Source organism: Neomonachus schauinslandi, chromosome 1 (assembly GCF_002201575.2).
Source record: "Neomonachus schauinslandi chromosome 1, ASM220157v2, whole genome shotgun sequence".
NCBI classification, from domain to species: domain Eukaryota; kingdom Metazoa; phylum Chordata; class Mammalia; order Carnivora; family Phocidae; genus Neomonachus; species Neomonachus schauinslandi.
Window position 1 is genome coordinate 148,699,963 of NC_058403.1, and position 17,475 is coordinate 148,717,437.

Here is a 17,475-nt window from a genome sequence, read left to right on the forward strand (position 1 = left end):
GAGCCCCATCACCTCTCTCTCCACGTCCCCCACACTGACACTGTATGAGGATTGTCTGTCCCCTTGGGCAGGAAGGACCAAGGAGAAACAAACACCTCCATGGAAGACAGTGGAGAGAGCTCAGTCCTCTGGAATGTCACAGACCACCCCCTCCAGTCCCAGAGGTCCCTTCCCCCCAGAGCTGGACCAACTGAGTGACCCAGACTTGAAAGCCCACACACCACACCTCGTGAGGGCCACCAGCTTTTATTGACCGGGGTGGAGGGGTTGACCCGGGAGTCTCCAGCTAGGCTTTGCCAGCGGGGTCTCCCAGGAGGCTCAGGTATGTGTTGGGAAGGTACGCGTGGGAGTCCTGGCTATGTGGGTGGCACTGGCAGGGGCAGGGCCTGGGGTCAGAACAAGCCAAGCTGCTTTTTCTCCTGCTGCTGCCTCCATTTGGCCATGCTATAGAATTCTTCCTTGGATTTCCCAAAGATATCTTGGAAGTCAGAGTCGGAGAGATAGAACTGTGGGGCGGGGGGAGGAGAGAGTACAGGGGCAGGGTGTCAACTGATCCCAGAATCCTGTCCCATTGGCCCGGTGGTGCCATCCCAGGGCTCAGGGCTCAGGGCTCTCCTCCCCCACATCTCTCTGCCCATTATCCCATCCGGAAGACACATCTCCCCGGGCAGCGGGCCCATCGCGCACCATCAGTGGGTCATGCCCCGGGCACCTCCAGCTCAGTTTGAGATGCATCAGTGAGTGGCAGGGGGCCTCGGGCACCCACCTCCTTGTGGGCTGGGTCAACACCCTCTGGCAGGTCTTCGGCAGCCTGGTGCATTAGCTGTTCACGGGGCAGGCTCCCACTGGTGGTGGGTCTGGGGCTGCTGTGCAAGCTGCCGGTGCTGGTGCTGGTGCCCCCGGCCTTGGGCCCTAGCTGCAGCTCGTTCCCTGAGCCCTCCTGGAAGCCCTCGAGGGCCCGCGGGGTCAAGGGGCCTGCGCTGCCATTGCTTGGCCCTCTAGAGAGCTGCAAGTTGTCCAGTTCCTGCCGGGAGAGGGGACTCACGCTGGGGAAATGGGGGCGAGGCTCCCACGGGGAGGCCACACTGAGCCCACAGCCCTCTTGCCCCCATTGCAAACCCTGCCACCCACCAGGGCCTGGCTCCTTCCTTGCCCATCCTGCCCACCCGGGCCATGTCGAGCAAGCCCAGTCCCCGGCGGGAGCCTGGCAGGCCCGATACTCACTGCTTTTATAACTATGGCAGGTTTTGCTCCCAGGCTGCCATCCACCACCTCCTCATAGGACTGGTTATTCTGGGGGCAAGAATCAGGACAGAGCAGGATGGAGGGCACCACTGGAACCCAGGGGGCGGCGGGCTGCGAACAAGACCCGGGCTCCTCTTCCCACACTGGAAGTCCCCAGACAAGGCAATGCCTCCTCCCAGTGTGCCCAGGGCAGGCCCCTCTCCCTGGGGTAGGGTGGGGCTGGAAGTGCAGGCCTCACTCACAGTCCACTTATAAGGGTCCCAGGTGAGGAACCATCCAGTGAAGGTGGGAGGCTCGTGGCCCTGCTTGATCACCACGATGGGCGTGGCAGGGCTCCTCCCTGCCGGGTGCGTCTTCAGGTACTCTCGGCCCCAGGCCACCGCCTCCTTCTTCCACTCACTGGCAGCTTCCCCGAGCCATAGGAAGATCTGGGCCACAGAGGGGGCCTGGCCTTGGGCGAGTGGAGGGGCTGCCCAGAGCTGACCACTTCCTTCCCAGCCCCATCTATTAAATGGTCTCACGATCCTGCACACATCCCAGCCAGCCAGGCACACCAGGCAGGCTGGCTGCCACACCACCCACACACCCATAAATGTGGTGGACGGTCACAGGCACACATGTATACATTCAATCCACAAATACTTACTGAGTTCCTATTGTGTGCCAGGCATTTGGGAATTCAACAATGAGAAAACAAAACAGGCAAAAATCCCTGCCCTTGTAGAGCTTTCATTTTATTGGGGGGAGACAGAAAAATAAGTACATAAATTAAGTAAAATATGTACTATATCAGACAGAGAAAAGTAAGGCAGGGAAAGAAGACAAAGTGTGGTGGGTGTGTGTCGGGGGGGTGGTGAGGATGACTGTAATTTTATTTTATTTTATTTTTATTTTTTTAAAGATTTTATTTATTTATTTGAGAGAGAATGAGACAGAGAGAGAGCATGAGAGGGGGGAGGGTCAGAGGGAGAAGCAGACTCCCTGCCGAGCAGGGAGCCCGATGCGGGACTCGATCCCGGGACTCCAGGATCATGACCTGAGCCGAAGGCAGTCGCTTAACCAACTGAGCCACCCAGGCGCCCCAGGATGACTGTAATTTTAAATTAGAATCGGAGAGAGTCTTACTGAGAAGGCGACATTTGAGTAGAGATCTGGGGGAGGTGGGGGGAGCAAGTCGAGTGTTCTAGCCAGAAGAAACAACCAGTGCAAGGGCCCTGAGCACGCCTGGGCAATTTCGGGGAGCAGCAAGGGGGCCACTGTGGCTAGAGCAGAGCAAGTGGAGGTGTGGGAGCAAATCGGCCCAGAGAGTCGGGGCCGCCAGGTCATGTGGGCTGTAGTAAGGGCTTTGCTTTTGCTCTGAGATGGGAACACACAAGCCTTACGGCCACATTCAATGTCACAGACACACACGATCACAGCTGTACACTTGTAGTCCTCCACTGCCGCAGAGCCACTCACTGTCACCCACAGTCACACAGAGCTGCACGTAAACAAGATCGCACTCCATCACACAGCTGTGCTCACTCCTGAAAAACACAGGCAGCCCCCAGACCTGCCTCATAAAGCCTCTCAGACATAGTGACCCTGCCCGACAGTCACTCAGGCTACGGCCAGTCTCCTAGTCTCCCGGTTCCCCCAGTTACAGCCGGTGCGGGACCACACGGCCGCTCCACGGAGGCAAGCACCGTCCCACAAAGGAACCACACACACTCGTGTGGTCAGTGATTCAGTCTGCAACCACTCGCACGGACACATTAGCCACGGGCACCCAGTCGCCTGGAGTCACGCCGCTGTAAGGCACCCAGACGCAACTACAAAACTGCTCACAACCTCACAGCCAGTCTCCTACAGCTTCGCGGTGACACACGTTTGTCCCTGGTCGCGCAGTGCAGTCACTCACAGCGTTACCGTGCTACCCCCAATCACACAGACTCATCCGCAGGCTGACATGGCTGGAGACACACAGTTACACACACTCGACCCCAGCTGCACAGACACGGATGCCCCCCCTTCACACCCCAGCCAGCCGGGGGCGGGGGGGTGCCTCACCTCCTGCCAGGTGTCCAGTAACATGATGTCATACTTGTCCAGGTCCTCTTGGCTAAAGAACACCACTTCTGTGAGGACCAGGTGGCCCATCTGGCTGGAGCACTCAAACAGCCGTGGCTGGAAGCTGGAGACGTCCTCGGGAAGCCTGGCCAGGGCAGGCAGCCAGGCAGTGAGGGGCGCAGAGACAGCTGGGCCTCTCAGCAGCCTGGGCCAAGCTAGCCCTCAGCACAGGGCCTCTACCTGCCCCAACCCCCGGATGGGCAACAGCTTCTCCTGGAGCGGGAGGCCTGCACCCTCCTCTGGGCTCCCCCCAGCCCATAATTCCCTCCGGGGATGCCCAGCTGCTCTCTGGGCCCCAGCGTCCCCGTCTGTCAGTGGGAAAGCCCACTACGTGACCTGTCTAGCCACAGCCAGCTGTGACACACGCTGCCCCAGGAACTTCCCCAGGAGTGGGCCCTGGGAAGGGGATGGCTGGCTCAGTGGGGCTGGGTTAGGGGGAGGGGTGTTAAGCTGGGGCCCTGCCCTCCCCAGGAAGGAGGGGGTCCTGGTCCTGGCTGGCTGCTCAGGGGACTTGCGGGGAGTCCAGTGCATCAACCAGGCCCACAGACACTCACAGCGGCCTGACTCAGCAACCTCCTCTCTTGAAGGTCTCACCCTGCCTTACCTTCTGATACACACCCTTGTCCTTTTACACAGTCCACACATACGTTTATTGACACGTCACATTAGCCCCACCCCCCACCCCCCCACACAAAGACACACACACACACACAAGCACTCGGCACCATGACCCCTGGGGACTGTGGGCTGGGAATGGGGCTTTGCCCTCTTGCCCTCTACCATTGGGAAGGTCCAGGGAACTGGGCAATGCAGGGAGCATGTTTGGCCAGAAGAGGGCAAGACTATCCTGCTTTCCATGGCATCTTCCTGATCCCTGTTAACCCAGGGCTGGGGAGGGAAGGGTGGGCTGTGCTCCTGGGAACCCTGGAATGGGGAACCAAGAGACCTCAGTTCTAGTGTGGCCTCTCCAGCTCTCTGTGTCACCCTTAAGTCGTCACCCACCCTCTCTGGGTCTCAGTTTCCTCCTCTGTATAAGGAGAACACCCTCCTCCCAGCCCTGTCACCTCTTGTTGCTGGGGTAGGGAGCTCGGCCTCCCAGGGCCTCCCAGAAGTGGGAAGGCTCCTGACCCTCCAGCACCGTTTCCTTGTTCTCCCCAGAGATGGCAGTGACCACCGTCCGCGCCATCTCACGCTGGTCACCGCTGCAGCCCTGGCAGACAAAGAGGTGGGTCAGGCCCTGAAGGGGGAGGGGTCTTGGCCTCCAGCCCCACCTCCCCCACTCACAGGGGACTCTGGGAGACTGGGCTTAAGTCAGTGGAGGCCTAGGCTGATGGCAGGGTACACATGAACCAGGGATCTCTCCTTCCCCACTCCCAGAACTGGAACCCTCTCCTGGTCCAGAGAATGGGATGGGGACCCCAGGCTCGGGGACCATTTATGGTTTATGTTAAAGATCAGAGAAAACTCTGGCAAACTGGACTAGGCCTCCTCTTTTTCCCAAGAGACTCGGGAAGGGTCATGCTCCTTGCTCGAGGCAGGAAGGAGAGGCAGCCTGGGCCTGGCCTGCCTCTGACCAGTAGACTCCCAGGTCTACCTGTCACGTTCAACTCCCCACTGTGGCCTTTCCCCTGCCCCACTCCTGGCCTGTCTGAGGTTGGACATGGAAGTCTGCCTCCCCTGTGGAGTAGAGCCATCCCTCGCCTGGCACACGACCCTAGGCATGAGTCGAGTGGCCAGGGTTAGAGGTACCTTTCCAAACCAGAGGTAGCAGGGGCCAGCTGTGACCAGCAAGAAGATGTCATTGGAGCTGAGAGCTGAGGCACGGGCCGGCACCTCCACGGTCTTGGTGTTGTAGCTGTCTGTGCCTTGCACATGGAAGAGCCTCGTGGCAGGTGCTGGCTGCCCCTTCCCATCGTGCCCCGCGTGCCCCTACAAGAGGGCTGGGCCTCAGGATGAGGCAAGGGCTGCTGGGAGCCGCCTCCCTGTCCCAGTGACGGACAAACTGCCCTGGGGCCCAGCAGACTCTCACTTGAAGCCACCACTATCTTCTAGACCCTCTGAATATGGAGGGTGAGGATCCCATCAGCCTAGGATAGGGAACCAGGTCCTTTCTTAATGGACCCCTCCCCCAACTCCAAGGAGTCAGGTCATGGTTCCCCCAGGCCTTGAAGACGGAAAATAGGGACCCCAGGCAAGGCCCTACTCCCTTCCAATTTAGCTTCTTCACCTGTGCTTCTGCTGTGTGGCTGGCTCTGGGTACCAGGCGAAGAGACTCAGGCAGGGGTCACCCTTGGAGCTCCCACCCAGGTGTCTGACAGCACCAGGACACCAGGGGTAGTAAGCAGGGGGCACCCCCCCCGGCTAAGTGAAGCTTCGCCCTTATATAAGGGCTATATGGGCACATGGAGGAGCCAGTGAGGTTGCAGGAACAGCAGCAAGGTGGCCTTACCTGGAAGACCACCAGCTGGCCCTGGAGGATGGCGAGGAAGTGAGGGGGCTCGCTACCCATGGTCACGTGTTCCCGCACCAGGGCTCCACGGTACATGAGGTCCAGCTGCTCGGCGTGGCAGTTCAGGGTGCTGATCTCACGTGTGGTGGCCTGGTGGCCCTGCAGGTGGGGGTGGTAAGGGCCTGGGGCAGCTCTTAGCTCCCCTTCTCAGATCCTCAGCTCTGGGGCTTGAAGGTGCCTCCCCCTCCCCCTCAGGCCGGCACACCTGCCACAGATACAGGAGGTACTGGACGCGGCCCATCTTCTGGTATGTGTAGAGGACCAGGTAGCAGCTGCCCGCGTACAACTGTCCGTGATGCTTGGGGTCCACGGGCTGTCTGCGTAAGTCCTGGATGCACCACACCTGTGGAACGGAGGACCAGTGCACCCAGGTGGCTCCTCCACTTGAACCAGTCCGCCCAGCCTGTGCCCAGCCAGTGAGCTCTCCTCAGCCTCAGGGCGGGCCTCATCCAGGCAGGCAAGGGCTCTCCTGGGCTTGCGCAAGGATCTGCAGGCGACCCTTTTCCCCGTGGGCCCCTGGGCCCTACCACACTTGTACTGGCCTGCTGTCAGCCAGGACAGAGTTGGCGTGTGGTGCCTGGGACAAGCAAGCCTGAGGACTCCAGAAGCTGCCCAGACAGACCTAAGCCGTGCCACATACCACCCCCCACCCGGCCCCCCACCAACCACAGGCACGTTAGGGGCAGGCAGGTCCTGGTCCAGCTGCTCGCTGCTCAGGCCAGGTCTGCAGAAGCTGGGCAGACACACGGCCTCGGGGCTCTTGGGAAAATTCTCTTTTCTCAAGTGTCACTTAAAAAGACAAAGCCTGTTCAAAGGCTGAAAGGAAAATACTTGCTTACGCTTAATAGTATGATTTCCTGTTCCTAGTGGGTAGTGAGCATGGGCTCTGGAGCCAGGCTCCAGATCCTAATCAAATCCCAGGTAGGCCCTGTGTGGACAGTGAGACCCTTCTGAGCTTCGGCTTTTCCCATCTGTAAAGTGGTCATAACAACACCCACCTTGACAATGGCAGGAAACAATTCCCGGACAGCTTTCTCTGGGGAAGATGTCCTCCGGAGCAGAGCTACCAGAATCCTGCCTTTTGCAGAAGAGGCTGTTTCTGACCACATGCTCTACCCAGGAGCAGCCCTTATCTGGCAGCCAGGCCTCCTAGCTCAGGGGCTCCCCCCACCTGCCGGCCTGCTGGGAGGGATCCCCTCTCTGCCTCTGTGCTTGGAGCCTGAGTGGCAAGACTTTTACCCTCCTGTTTTCCTTTCTCCCTCTGTCTCTCCCTGTGTGCCCCATCTCTCCTGCTTTTCATCCCATCCCCCCACTCTGTCTCCTCTGTCTTCCTCAGTCTCTTCTGTCTCTCTCTGTCCCCATTCCCTGTCTTCCTTTCTCCCTGCTCCCCCAAGCCCTGCCATGTCTCCTCCTATCTTGGTCCCTTCTCACTAACAGTCTCTGTCCATCCATATTAGGGCAAATATAGGAAGAAACCTTGGAGAAATGGTATTTTCTCTGACCTCCACCTACCTGAAGAACTAGAACCCCAGAAGTCCTGTTCCCAGAATCTTACAGCATCCCCATACCAGCCAAGGGCCAGATGGGACCATAGTTTTTGCCCCATTTACAGATAAAAACTGAGGCCCAAAGGACTTAAGGGCTCTACCAGGGATCAGATAACATGTCACAATGCAGCCCCTACATCTCCCAGAACACTGGTCTGAGACCAGACAGGTGGCCGACTGTGACTGTGTGGGACTGTGACTGATTACATGTGATTGTGTACTATGTTGGTGTGTTCGTGTGGGTTGAGTGTTGTGTGTGACTGTGATCATGTGTAATGTAGAATTTGTGTAATGTAGAATTTGTGCAATTATGTTTGCAGCTGATGAACTTGGCTGGTTGGGTGCAATTAGAGTGTGCGTATATGTATTTGTATTATATATATGGTTGTGTCATATATTTAACAAAAGGGCACAATTAAGTATCTTGAAGTGTTACTGTGCTGTGTGCCAAGTGTTATGTGAACACAGCTGCACAGATTGATTAGGCGTGATGTGTATGAGCCCGCTGTAGGCAGGTGTGTGTACATGTACACATGCCCATAGGTGTCGCTGTGTGATGTGCAATTGCGTGTACTTGGGGTACTTTAGTAACCTGAAGACAAAGCCTACCCATGTGTGCCTATCTTCCCCCAGCCAAGCCAATGCCCCTTACCTCCACCTTCCCGGAGGCGTCGTCCACCATCCTGAGCTCGGCCGCTAGTTCAGGCTGACTGTGCAGCTTGCCCACATCCGGCCTTACCCGAATCAATTTACCTGAATCAGAGAGAGCATAGGGTGTCACTGGCGTCCTCGCCCCAGCCAACCCCGTCCCTCCCATCACTCAAGAAGCCCCCTCCGACCGCGCCCCCCCAGTCCGGGGGCGCTTTCTGGGTACCGCCCCTTGTCGGTCCCACTCCATCCCCCCCATACCCGGCCCCGCGTCGGCCGCGCCCGGCTCCCCTCAACTCCCCGGGCCTCGTCCCGCCCACTCTTCCATCCCACTGAGCTTCTGGGTACCGCCCCGCGCCGGCCACGTCCGCCCTCGCAGGCCACGCCACACCCGCTCTCCCTTCCCTCCGAGGCTCTGGGTGCCACCCCACTCCGGCCCCTCCCCACCTCGGCTACGCCCCCGCCCCCCCGGCCTCGTCCCGCCCTCGTCCCGCCCGCTCCCCCCCATCCCACCGAAGTTCTGGGAGCCGCCCTGCACCGGCCCCGCCCCGCCTCGGCCCCTCCCCGCCTCGGCTACGGCCCTCGCCACCCTCCCCGACCTCGTCCCGCCCGCTTTCCCATCCCACCGAAGTTCTGCGTGCCGCCCCGCGCCGGCCACGTCCCGCCCCGAGCCGGCCACGTCCCGCCCCCGCAGGCCACGCCACGCCCGATCTCTCTTCCCTCTGAGGCTCTGGGTGCCACCCCACTCTGGCCCCTCCCCGCCTCGGCTACGCCCCCGCCCCCCTCCGCCCCCGCCCCGCCCTCGTCCCGCCCGCTCCCCCATCCCACCAAGGTTCTGGGTGCCGCCCTGCACCGGCCCCGCCCCGCCCCGGCCCCTCCCCGCCTCCGCCCCTCCCCGCCTCGGCTACGGCCCTCGCCACCCTCCCCCGGCCTCGTCCCGCCCGCTCTCCCATCCCACCTAAGTTCTGGGTGTCGCCCCGCGCCGGCCCCGCCCCACCCCTCAAACCCCGCCCCGCGCCGACCACGTCCCGCCCCCGCAAGCCACGCCACGCCCGCTCTCCCCTCCGAGGTTCTGGGTGCCGCCCTTCGCCGGCCCCGCCCCGCCTCGGCCCCTCCCCTCCCGCTCACTCATCCCGTCGAGGTTCTTGTTCCTTCGCTGGTTCGTAGACCAAGTCTGGAAGAGCTGTTTGAATGCGGCGGACTCGGCGCCGTCGTTCACCACCTCCACGTTGGTGTAGGTCGGATAGCCTTTGGCCTGGATGAAGGCCTGGGGCGGGGGCTCTGTCAGGCGCGCGGCCCGGAGCCCAATTCTCTGCTCCACCCGCAGGGACCTGTGGCTCAGCCAAGCCCTGAGCAGCATTAATTAACCGAGCTCATGACCCGCTTAAGAAGCTGGCTCCTTCACTACCAACATCTCTGAGGTCCCTGAGGACAGGCAAGGTCCCCTTAGTCTGAGCCGCGGGAAGGGCGGGCGTGACAACACCCCCAGGCCCCAGGCAGAGACCTCCCTGTCTTCCCTCCTCGAAAAGGAGGAGGCGCCCAGTACGGTATGCTTCTCAGACCCGCAAGGCAGGCCCACGTTCCCCTTTTACACGCGGTTTCTTGGGTGCTCTCTGGTCACCCACTCCCCCAACCGCTGTCAGGGCTCCCCCGGCAGGCTGCATGCCCCTGGTACCCGAGAGGGGCCCTGTGTTCTCCCCCAGACCCCTGGGCAGAACTGTGTCTCCATCCTCAGATGGGGCGCTTTGTCTCCAGGCTTAGACCCCAGGGCAAAGTCATGTCCTCCTCTATCAGACAGGTTCCCAGGATAGGATGTATCCATCTCCTGGCCCAAGGGCAGGACTACCTCCCCTGAAGACCTGGGGAACGTGGATGTCTCCTAACTTAGATTTCAGGGTACCGCCATTTCTATCCTCACACCCCAGGGCAGGACTCCACCCGCCCCTTCAAAGGCAGCTCCCTTTGACACAGGGCCCAACAGCTTCACCAGAGCTCGGCTGAAGGCAGCCTTTTTCTCTTGGAGGCCAGACATGCGTCCCTGCCACACGTAGATCTTGAAACCACCCTGGTCCAGGATGTAGTAGTCCTGGGAGCAAGAAGGGGACTGGTCAGGAGGTGGTCCAGACTGGGCTGGGGTTGTGGGTGGGTGGGGATGGATGAGGTGGCTGGGGCCAGGCCTGCCTCACCTCCTCCTGCAGTAGGTCTTGGGTTAGTGGGCAGGTCGCCAACTCCTGGATCACTAAGTCCTCATCCTTCTCACAAACGCTGGGGGATAGGCAACCAGATGTAGGCAGCTCAGCCCCTCTCTGGCCTGGCTCCGCTCCAGCTTCCTCTAGTCCTCCCCAAAGACAGACGGCATGGAATCTAGGGCCCTGAGCTGCAGTCTTGACATCACTGCAGCCTTGCTGTGGAGCCTGAGGCAGCTCCCTGGCCCACCAGTGCCTCTGTTGCCCTATCTGTACAATGGGTTTCTCAGAAAGGCAGCCATGCAAGAGTACAGGCTGGGCCCAAAGCCCTATATGGCTTGCTCCAGCAACCCAGGGGACTTTCCTGGAGAGCTTGCCAGAGACACTGTGTTACTGCAGTAACGACAGACATGCAGACCCAGGCTACCCCACCCACCCTGCCCACTCCCAAGGTCTGCTCACTGGTAGAGGCGGACACTGGCCTTCTGCAGCTGGCTAATACTCTTGGTGGGCCTGGTGGCATGCAGGTTGCCCACTCTGCAGCCCAGCACAGCTTCCATGACCTGCATGAGGTCAGTGGCTTCGACCTCGTCATCCACCACACCAATCTGGGCACGACCACCGCGCTCCCTGTCCTGAAGGCTGCAGGTCAGGGCCAGGCCCTGTAGGAGAGGACCTGGCAGTCAGGGCTTCCCCAGCATGCCTCCCCCGCACCGTTCACCGCTCAGATAGTCCATCCCAGATCCTTCCTGTCACAGCTCAGCTCCCAGAGGCTGGAGTCAGAGGGGAGGCGTCATGGTATGCCGGCCTCCAAGGATACCAGTGCAGAGCCTGGGCTCAGCTTGCACATAGTAGGTGCTTCTCAGGTTGTAGCGGAGAACCAGGCCCACCTCTTGGGGTGGCTGGAGGGTGGGCACCTGGAGGATCACCCTTCTCCCTGAACCCTGCATCCCTTACTTCCCAGGGTAGACACTGACCCGCGCCTTCTCAGAAATGCTGGCCTCGGGCCCATTCCACTGGATCATCACCTTGCCCAGGTCCAGCAGGAAGATGTCACCCTTACTAAAGCTGTTCCAAGAGAGCTCCACCTGCCAGAGTCAGAAGGGGCAGGGCAGGAAACAGGGTGTCATACCATCAGGACCCAGGGGGAGGGGTTCCACGCCTATCTCTGCCTACATGAGCACAGTCCACGTGTGTGCACGATGCTGTGGGCAACTGCGTATCTGTGTGACCAGTGTTGTGGTGTGCAAGCGTGCATCCGTGCGACCATATGAGACCTTGAAGGTCACCCTGTGGGGGTAGCTGTGTGCATCTGTAGGCACGTGTGACTTTGGGTAATGCTGCATTTCACAGGGTGGACGTGATTAATGCATGTTGATAGCTGCATATGTGTACGCCTACATGTGTATACAAGTGGGTGTATGTATGTATCTATCCGCGTGTGTAGGTGTGTGTGTGTGCATGCTCATGTGTAGGGGGCACATCCAATGTGAACAAGTGTGTGAGCGCATGGGTGACGATGTAGATGTGCCTGAGGCGGGGGGCAGTGTGTTGTCAGTGGAAAAGGACAGTTAGCATCCAGAGACACTTTGAGGGGCAAGAGGACGGACTCTACATAATTATGCCAATATGGCAGGCAGAACCTGGGGCTGCACGTTGTCCCTGTGTGACCAGGGATGTAGGGTCACTGCCTCTGTGAGGACAGTGGGTGAGCCCGTGTGGGATTGTCACAGGGCTGCTATATGCCATATAGGCAGTAATGTGCACAACTCAGGTGTCACCATTCACATCGCAGACATCGAACACCCGGATGTTCATGATACCAAATCCCTGCCAGGTGGCAGCAACGTGTCATGTTCTAACAAGATTGGTATTTCCCATTACTTTCCGACAGATGGAAGTAAGGGGCACTCTGCAGACTAGAGTGGGGCTCGGGGGACCGATGGGAGACAGTGTGTGTGCCTACGGGTGATAGGGACGATGTGTATGAGGAGTGTGGGGCTGTGCAGCCCCCACCCCACATCGTGCTACTTCCCACTGTGTGGACCACGGGGACCATCCAGGTGCACCATTTTGTCCTCCTCACCCCTCCAAGTTCTTCCTGTGCCATGGGGTAGATGAGAAAACAGGGTGAGAGGAGCCCCGTGGGGGGGTGGGGCTAGGAGCCTGGCTCCGCCTCTTCTCTCCTCATTCAAGAGAGGCCATCTGGGAGTGCTGACAGCCCATGGTCCCCCCTGCCCGACCTCCACCCTCCACACTTCCCGATACTGCAGTCCCCACAGTCCGGCCTGAGTCTGGCGATGGAGCGGCATCCCCGGCAGCCCTCACCTCGGTGGCTGACACGTGCTTCCTCCCTTGGATGCGCAGCAGTCGCTGGATGTTGTACACGTTGGTCTCCACATGCCTGAGGGCAGAGGCCAGGCCTCCTTTCCTATAGCTGAGGAGGGAACGGGCTCTCCTGGAAGACCACACATTGCTGTGTGCAGGCGTGAGCGTAGACGTGCACACACTCGTGGGGAGACGCATGAGTCTGTGTACAAGCGGGGGCATATGGGGATCTGTCCGTGCAATACAGACGTGAGTGCATGGAGGCTGGGCAACAGCATACACGTGGGCACACAAACACATATATATGCAGGTGTGCCCACCTACTGGCCCATCCTATAGGAGTGGTGTGTTTTCCGCACGTGTGTGTATAAATACGCTCCTGTCTATGCTATATGCATGTGTGAGGCTTAACTGTATGAAACAGCAATGATCAAATACTGGCGTTTTCCTACGGTTTAACCTAATATATTGCAATTGTTAATTTAGTCTATAGTTGAAGCAATTTACAGCCAAAGACGTATTTCTACTGGGCACAGTAACATAAAGGCAAACTCAAAACAACATTGGTATCCACTCCCGGGTATACACCCAAGAGAAGTGAAAAACACGTCTGCACAAAAGCTTGTAGATAAGATGGGTGTTTACTAAACTTAGGGTGGTGATCTGGTCACAATACTTGTAAGTCACACCATCATGCTGTACCCCTCAAACTATACAGTGATGTATGTCAATTATCTCAATAAAACTAGAAAACAAACCCACCCCAAAACATGTATACAAATGTTCATAACAGCATTATCCATAACAGCCCCAAAGTGAAAGCAATCCAAATATCCCATAAGTGATAAATACATAAATAAAATGTGTTCTATCCCCACATCATGTGCTGTATAATTCCATTTATAAAAATGTCCAGAATAGACAAATCTATACAGACCGAGGAAAGAAAATGTTGGGGGGAAATGGGGAGCGTTGTGAAGGGTATGGGGTTTCTTTTTGGGGTGACGGAGGTGTTCTAAAACTGTGCTCATGGTTGCACAAGTCTGTGGCTAGACTAGAGATCACTGAATTTATACTCTAAATGGGCCGGTTGTATGGTATGAGATTTGTAAGTGGGGGGGGACGTCTCCCCCTACCCCAGCACCCCCACGAGAAGAGAGTCACCCCAGCCTCCCAGCGACCCCCCCCCGCCCCCGCACACTCACATGATGCCCCTGCGGAAGTAGCTGCGGAAGCAGTCGGACTCGTGGCCCTGCGCCTCCCGGTGCTGCACGGTGGCGGCGCCCAGTGCCTCCTGCACGTGCTGCACGAAGGCGCCTGCCGCGCCCTGAGCCTCCGCGCCCGCCTCCTTCCCGACCCAGTAGTGCAGGTCGCTGGGCGCCCCCTGCACGGCCTTCAGGCTCTGGGGAACCTAGGGCCCAGGTGTTTGTGTGTGGAGGAGGGTGGGGGCTTGCAGAGGACCCAGGGGTGGGGTGGACACAGATCCAGGATGCGCCGAGGGCCTTGGGGGGACTGGGCGGGTGCCTCCCTGGACAGGAGGTCCAGAATGGGGAGGGAAGGGCGAAGAGGCCTTAAAGGCGGCAGCCCCCTGGTCGGGTGGACTCCAGGGCTGCCAGCCTGCCTCTGCCCAGGACAGGGCCTAGTCTGCATCATCAGACTCCCCAGCTGGGCCAAGCCACCCCTGGGGCAGAGTCCCACATGCTCACGTGGAGGACGATGTAGCAGTGATCCTCGAAGAAGTTCCCATAAGCCCTCTCGGTGACTGGCACCATCTTCAGGTTCTGGGAGAGGAGGGTGCCTATGACAACGCAGCAGGACCACCTGCCCACCCATGACCTTCTGGGATGGGGAGGAGGGAGGGAGGGAGCTCTGAGTTGGTGGGGGGAGGGAGAAGCCCAGTCTCAGAGATTGATACTCTTTGTCACCAACCCTGCTGTCTGGTTGTGCCCCTCACCTCAATGTAGGAGAGGACCGGGCATGATCATTGAGGACCTACCTCAATGATCCATATATGGAGGTCCCTGTGGCTCTCAGTGGCTGGGAGGCCCTTGCCGATGTCCATCCTAGGCCAGGTGGGAATGAGGGAGGAAACAACAAACAAGAGCCAGAGTTCTCAGGCCCCAGCCACCTGTGCTCTGGGCTCCAAGCAAGAACTCTCCCCAGCTGCAGCTCTCCAAAGCACTGTCATCATAGAATATGCCTTTCACTAGGAGGGCTCCATACATACCCAGATGCTAGCAAACCAGGCCAGGTGCAAACCAGGCCAGGTACTGCAGACGTCGGCACAGAGGCTTTGCAAACAGGGACCTGGTTTGTTGTCTGTGGTTGTGCTCTTGAAACAGGGCCCAGCTATGTGGGCAGGGATGGGTTTTGAACATAGGGACCTCTGCAAAGAGGGAGTTAGAAACAGGCTATGCAGACAAAGATCTGCAGCCCGGGATGGCCACTGGAGAGTGACAGGTTCTGCAGACAGGCAAAGGTTCTGCTAGTAAAAGAACAGATTTGGCAGCCAGGGAAAGGCTCTGCAAACAGGCTCTCGAAATGAGACAGAGACACTTACTGCAGAGGAAACAGGGTCTGCTGATAGGGATAGGGACAGGTACTATAAACAAAGCTTTGCAAACAGGAACAGTGTCTTTAGGCAGAAAGAGGTATCCCAGACAAGGACACAGACAAACTCCGGAGACAGGGATAGGTTCTACACGCAGGGCAGCTTCCGCCATAAAAGCAAATCTAATACACAGGGAAATAGGGACAGACCATTTAAAAAGACGGTTCTGAGGGCGCCTGGGTGGCTCAGTTGGTTAAGCGTCTGCCTTCGGCTCAGGTCACGATCTCAGGGTCCTGGGATCGAGCCCCACGTCCAGCTCCCCCGCTCAGCAGGGAGTCTGCTTGTCCCTCTTCTCCCTGCTCCCCCTCTTTCTTTCTATCAAATAAATAACATCTTAAAAAAAAAAAAAAAGACAAGTTCTGAAAAAAAGACCCTGAAAAGAGCCTCTAGACACAGGCTCGGAGAGAAACAGACAAGAGGAAGTTTCTGTGAACTCAGGACAGACTGCACACAAGCATGGTCTCTGAAGACTGTGATGGAGTCTGGAGCAAGCAACAGGCTTAGCTAACCTGAGAGGGCTGGGTGAATCAAGCATAGGCACTCTTAAATTCTTGAAACAGAGCTGAACTCTCAATACAAACAGGCCCTATGAACAGCCACAGGCTCTGCAAACAGTGACTTCGCTCCCTTAGCTCCGGCAGTGCCCTGTGGTTCTGAGTGTGCGTAGGAGAGCAGCATGGAATGAGAGGTATCTGGGGAAGGAAGGGGCTCTCGATCTTGTTACATCGCAGATGACTCTCAGCTCCCCCAGGCTTCCCTGCAACACGCCTTCAGAAACCTCTGTGGGAGTTTTGCTCCTTCCTTCGTCCATGGAAGTTCTTTCTCCATCTAACCTAAGTCCCACCTGCTGCAACTTTTGCTTCTTGCTGCTGCTTTGCCCAAAAGACCCAGAAGTCACTTCTCTCTGAACTTCTCTTTCCTAGTGACCCGAGCATGGTGTGAGCTCCTCTCCCCTCCCCACTCCTCTCCAGCAGTAGGAACCCCCCCGTGGCTCGCAGACCCTGCCTGAGGAGCGCAGACTAGGGAGGAGGAGACTTAGAGAGTTAGAGAATCAGAGGCATACTGTGACTCGTGCACCTTTGTCTAGGGGCCCCTGAGGGCCAGGCTCAGGCCCTGGTGAGCTCATAGGTCACCGTGGGAAATTCCCCACCCTCTCAAAGAGGGCCCAGGTGGCTTCTGGAAGCAGGGAGGAGGGAGCTGCCCAGAGCAGGGCAGGCAGAGGGGCGGTTCTGCCCGGGTTAGAGCCACCAGCTAAGGCTCTGGAGAGAACGGGTGCTGGAGGTCCAGTCTCTGGCCCTAGAGCAGAGGGCTCCCAAGGCCAGGGGCTTGTCCTCGTGTTTGCCGCCAGCTCCCAGTCGCGCCACCGCCAGCAGGGACTCAGTGACAGCCGCTGAATGAATGAAACCTGCTGCCTGCTGAGTGAGGGTGGATGGACAGCGGGGCCACCGTGCGCTCTCACTGCGCCCAGAACTGCGGTTACAGGATCTGCCTGTCGCTGTGACGGTGACGTGGGTGACAGGCAGACATGGGATTGTGTAAAGCTGGTCCCAAGCAACAGAAAACATGCGATGGCACCAAGTGACAGGCATAGTGACATTCAGAGGGGATGGACAGAAGCAGTGTCCAGGGACAGCAACCAGGACATAGGTGGGCAGTGGCCAGAGGTATAAACTAGGGGCTGTAGATCAGATAACAGTGGGAGTCAGGGACAGAGTGACAGGAAGCCTGGCTGGCCACCACACTGTGGTCACCAGGGACCCATGGGGGAATGGACAGTCAAACTGGAGACCAGAAGTTTGCGACGGGGCAAGATTCACTGGGTGGGGTCAGCATCACCTGCGGGGGGTGGGAAGGGTACCCCAGATCCAGTTCCAGCCCGGGGAGCCAAACTCTTAGGCTTCCAGGGCCCGAGGCCCTCATCCCTGCGTAACCTGGGTTCTAGGGGATGGGCCAAGGGATTCTCACAGGGATCCTCTCTCCCCTAACACCCCTGTCTCCCCAGGCAGTCTCCTTCTCCCTCAGGCGGGCCCTTCCCTTCCCCGAGTGCTGCCTCTAAACTGCCAAGCCCTCCCACCCTAGACGCCCTCCTTCCCCTGGGGAACTCCCTTCTATCCTACTCTGCATGGCCCACCCCCACCCTGTGTCCTCTCCCTCCTGAAAGCCCCCTGCAGCCCAGGGCCCCCTTCTCTCCTAGATGCCCAGTTCCTTCTCTGACAAACCCGTCTCCCCCCTTCCCTATACCCCCTCCTTTCCTGGGGCCCCCTCTGTCCGCACTGGGCATCCCCTGCCCCC

General features: G+C 58.6%; 1 protein-coding gene across 1 annotated transcript; it reads right to left on the reverse strand.

The window, feature by feature from the left end:
• Positions 1-230: 230 nt before the first annotated feature.
• VILL (villin like) lies at positions 231-14,634 on the reverse strand. Its single transcript, XM_021705878.1, has 19 exons — positions 14,569-14,634; positions 14,279-14,353; positions 13,778-13,983; positions 12,573-12,681; positions 11,222-11,332; positions 10,707-10,906; positions 10,245-10,323; positions 10,046-10,144; positions 9,187-9,325; positions 8,063-8,163; positions 6,069-6,206; positions 5,804-5,962; positions 5,104-5,283; positions 4,419-4,564; positions 3,295-3,439; positions 1,488-1,673; positions 1,225-1,293; positions 767-1,024; positions 231-506 (listed from the first exon to the last, which is right to left on the reverse strand). Exons 1-19 carry the CDS (start codon positions 14,632-14,634, stop codon positions 393-395), a joined length of 2,580 nt encoding a protein of 859 aa, XP_021561553.1. The 3' UTR covers positions 231-392.
• Positions 14,635-17,475: the final 2,841 nt, after the last annotated feature.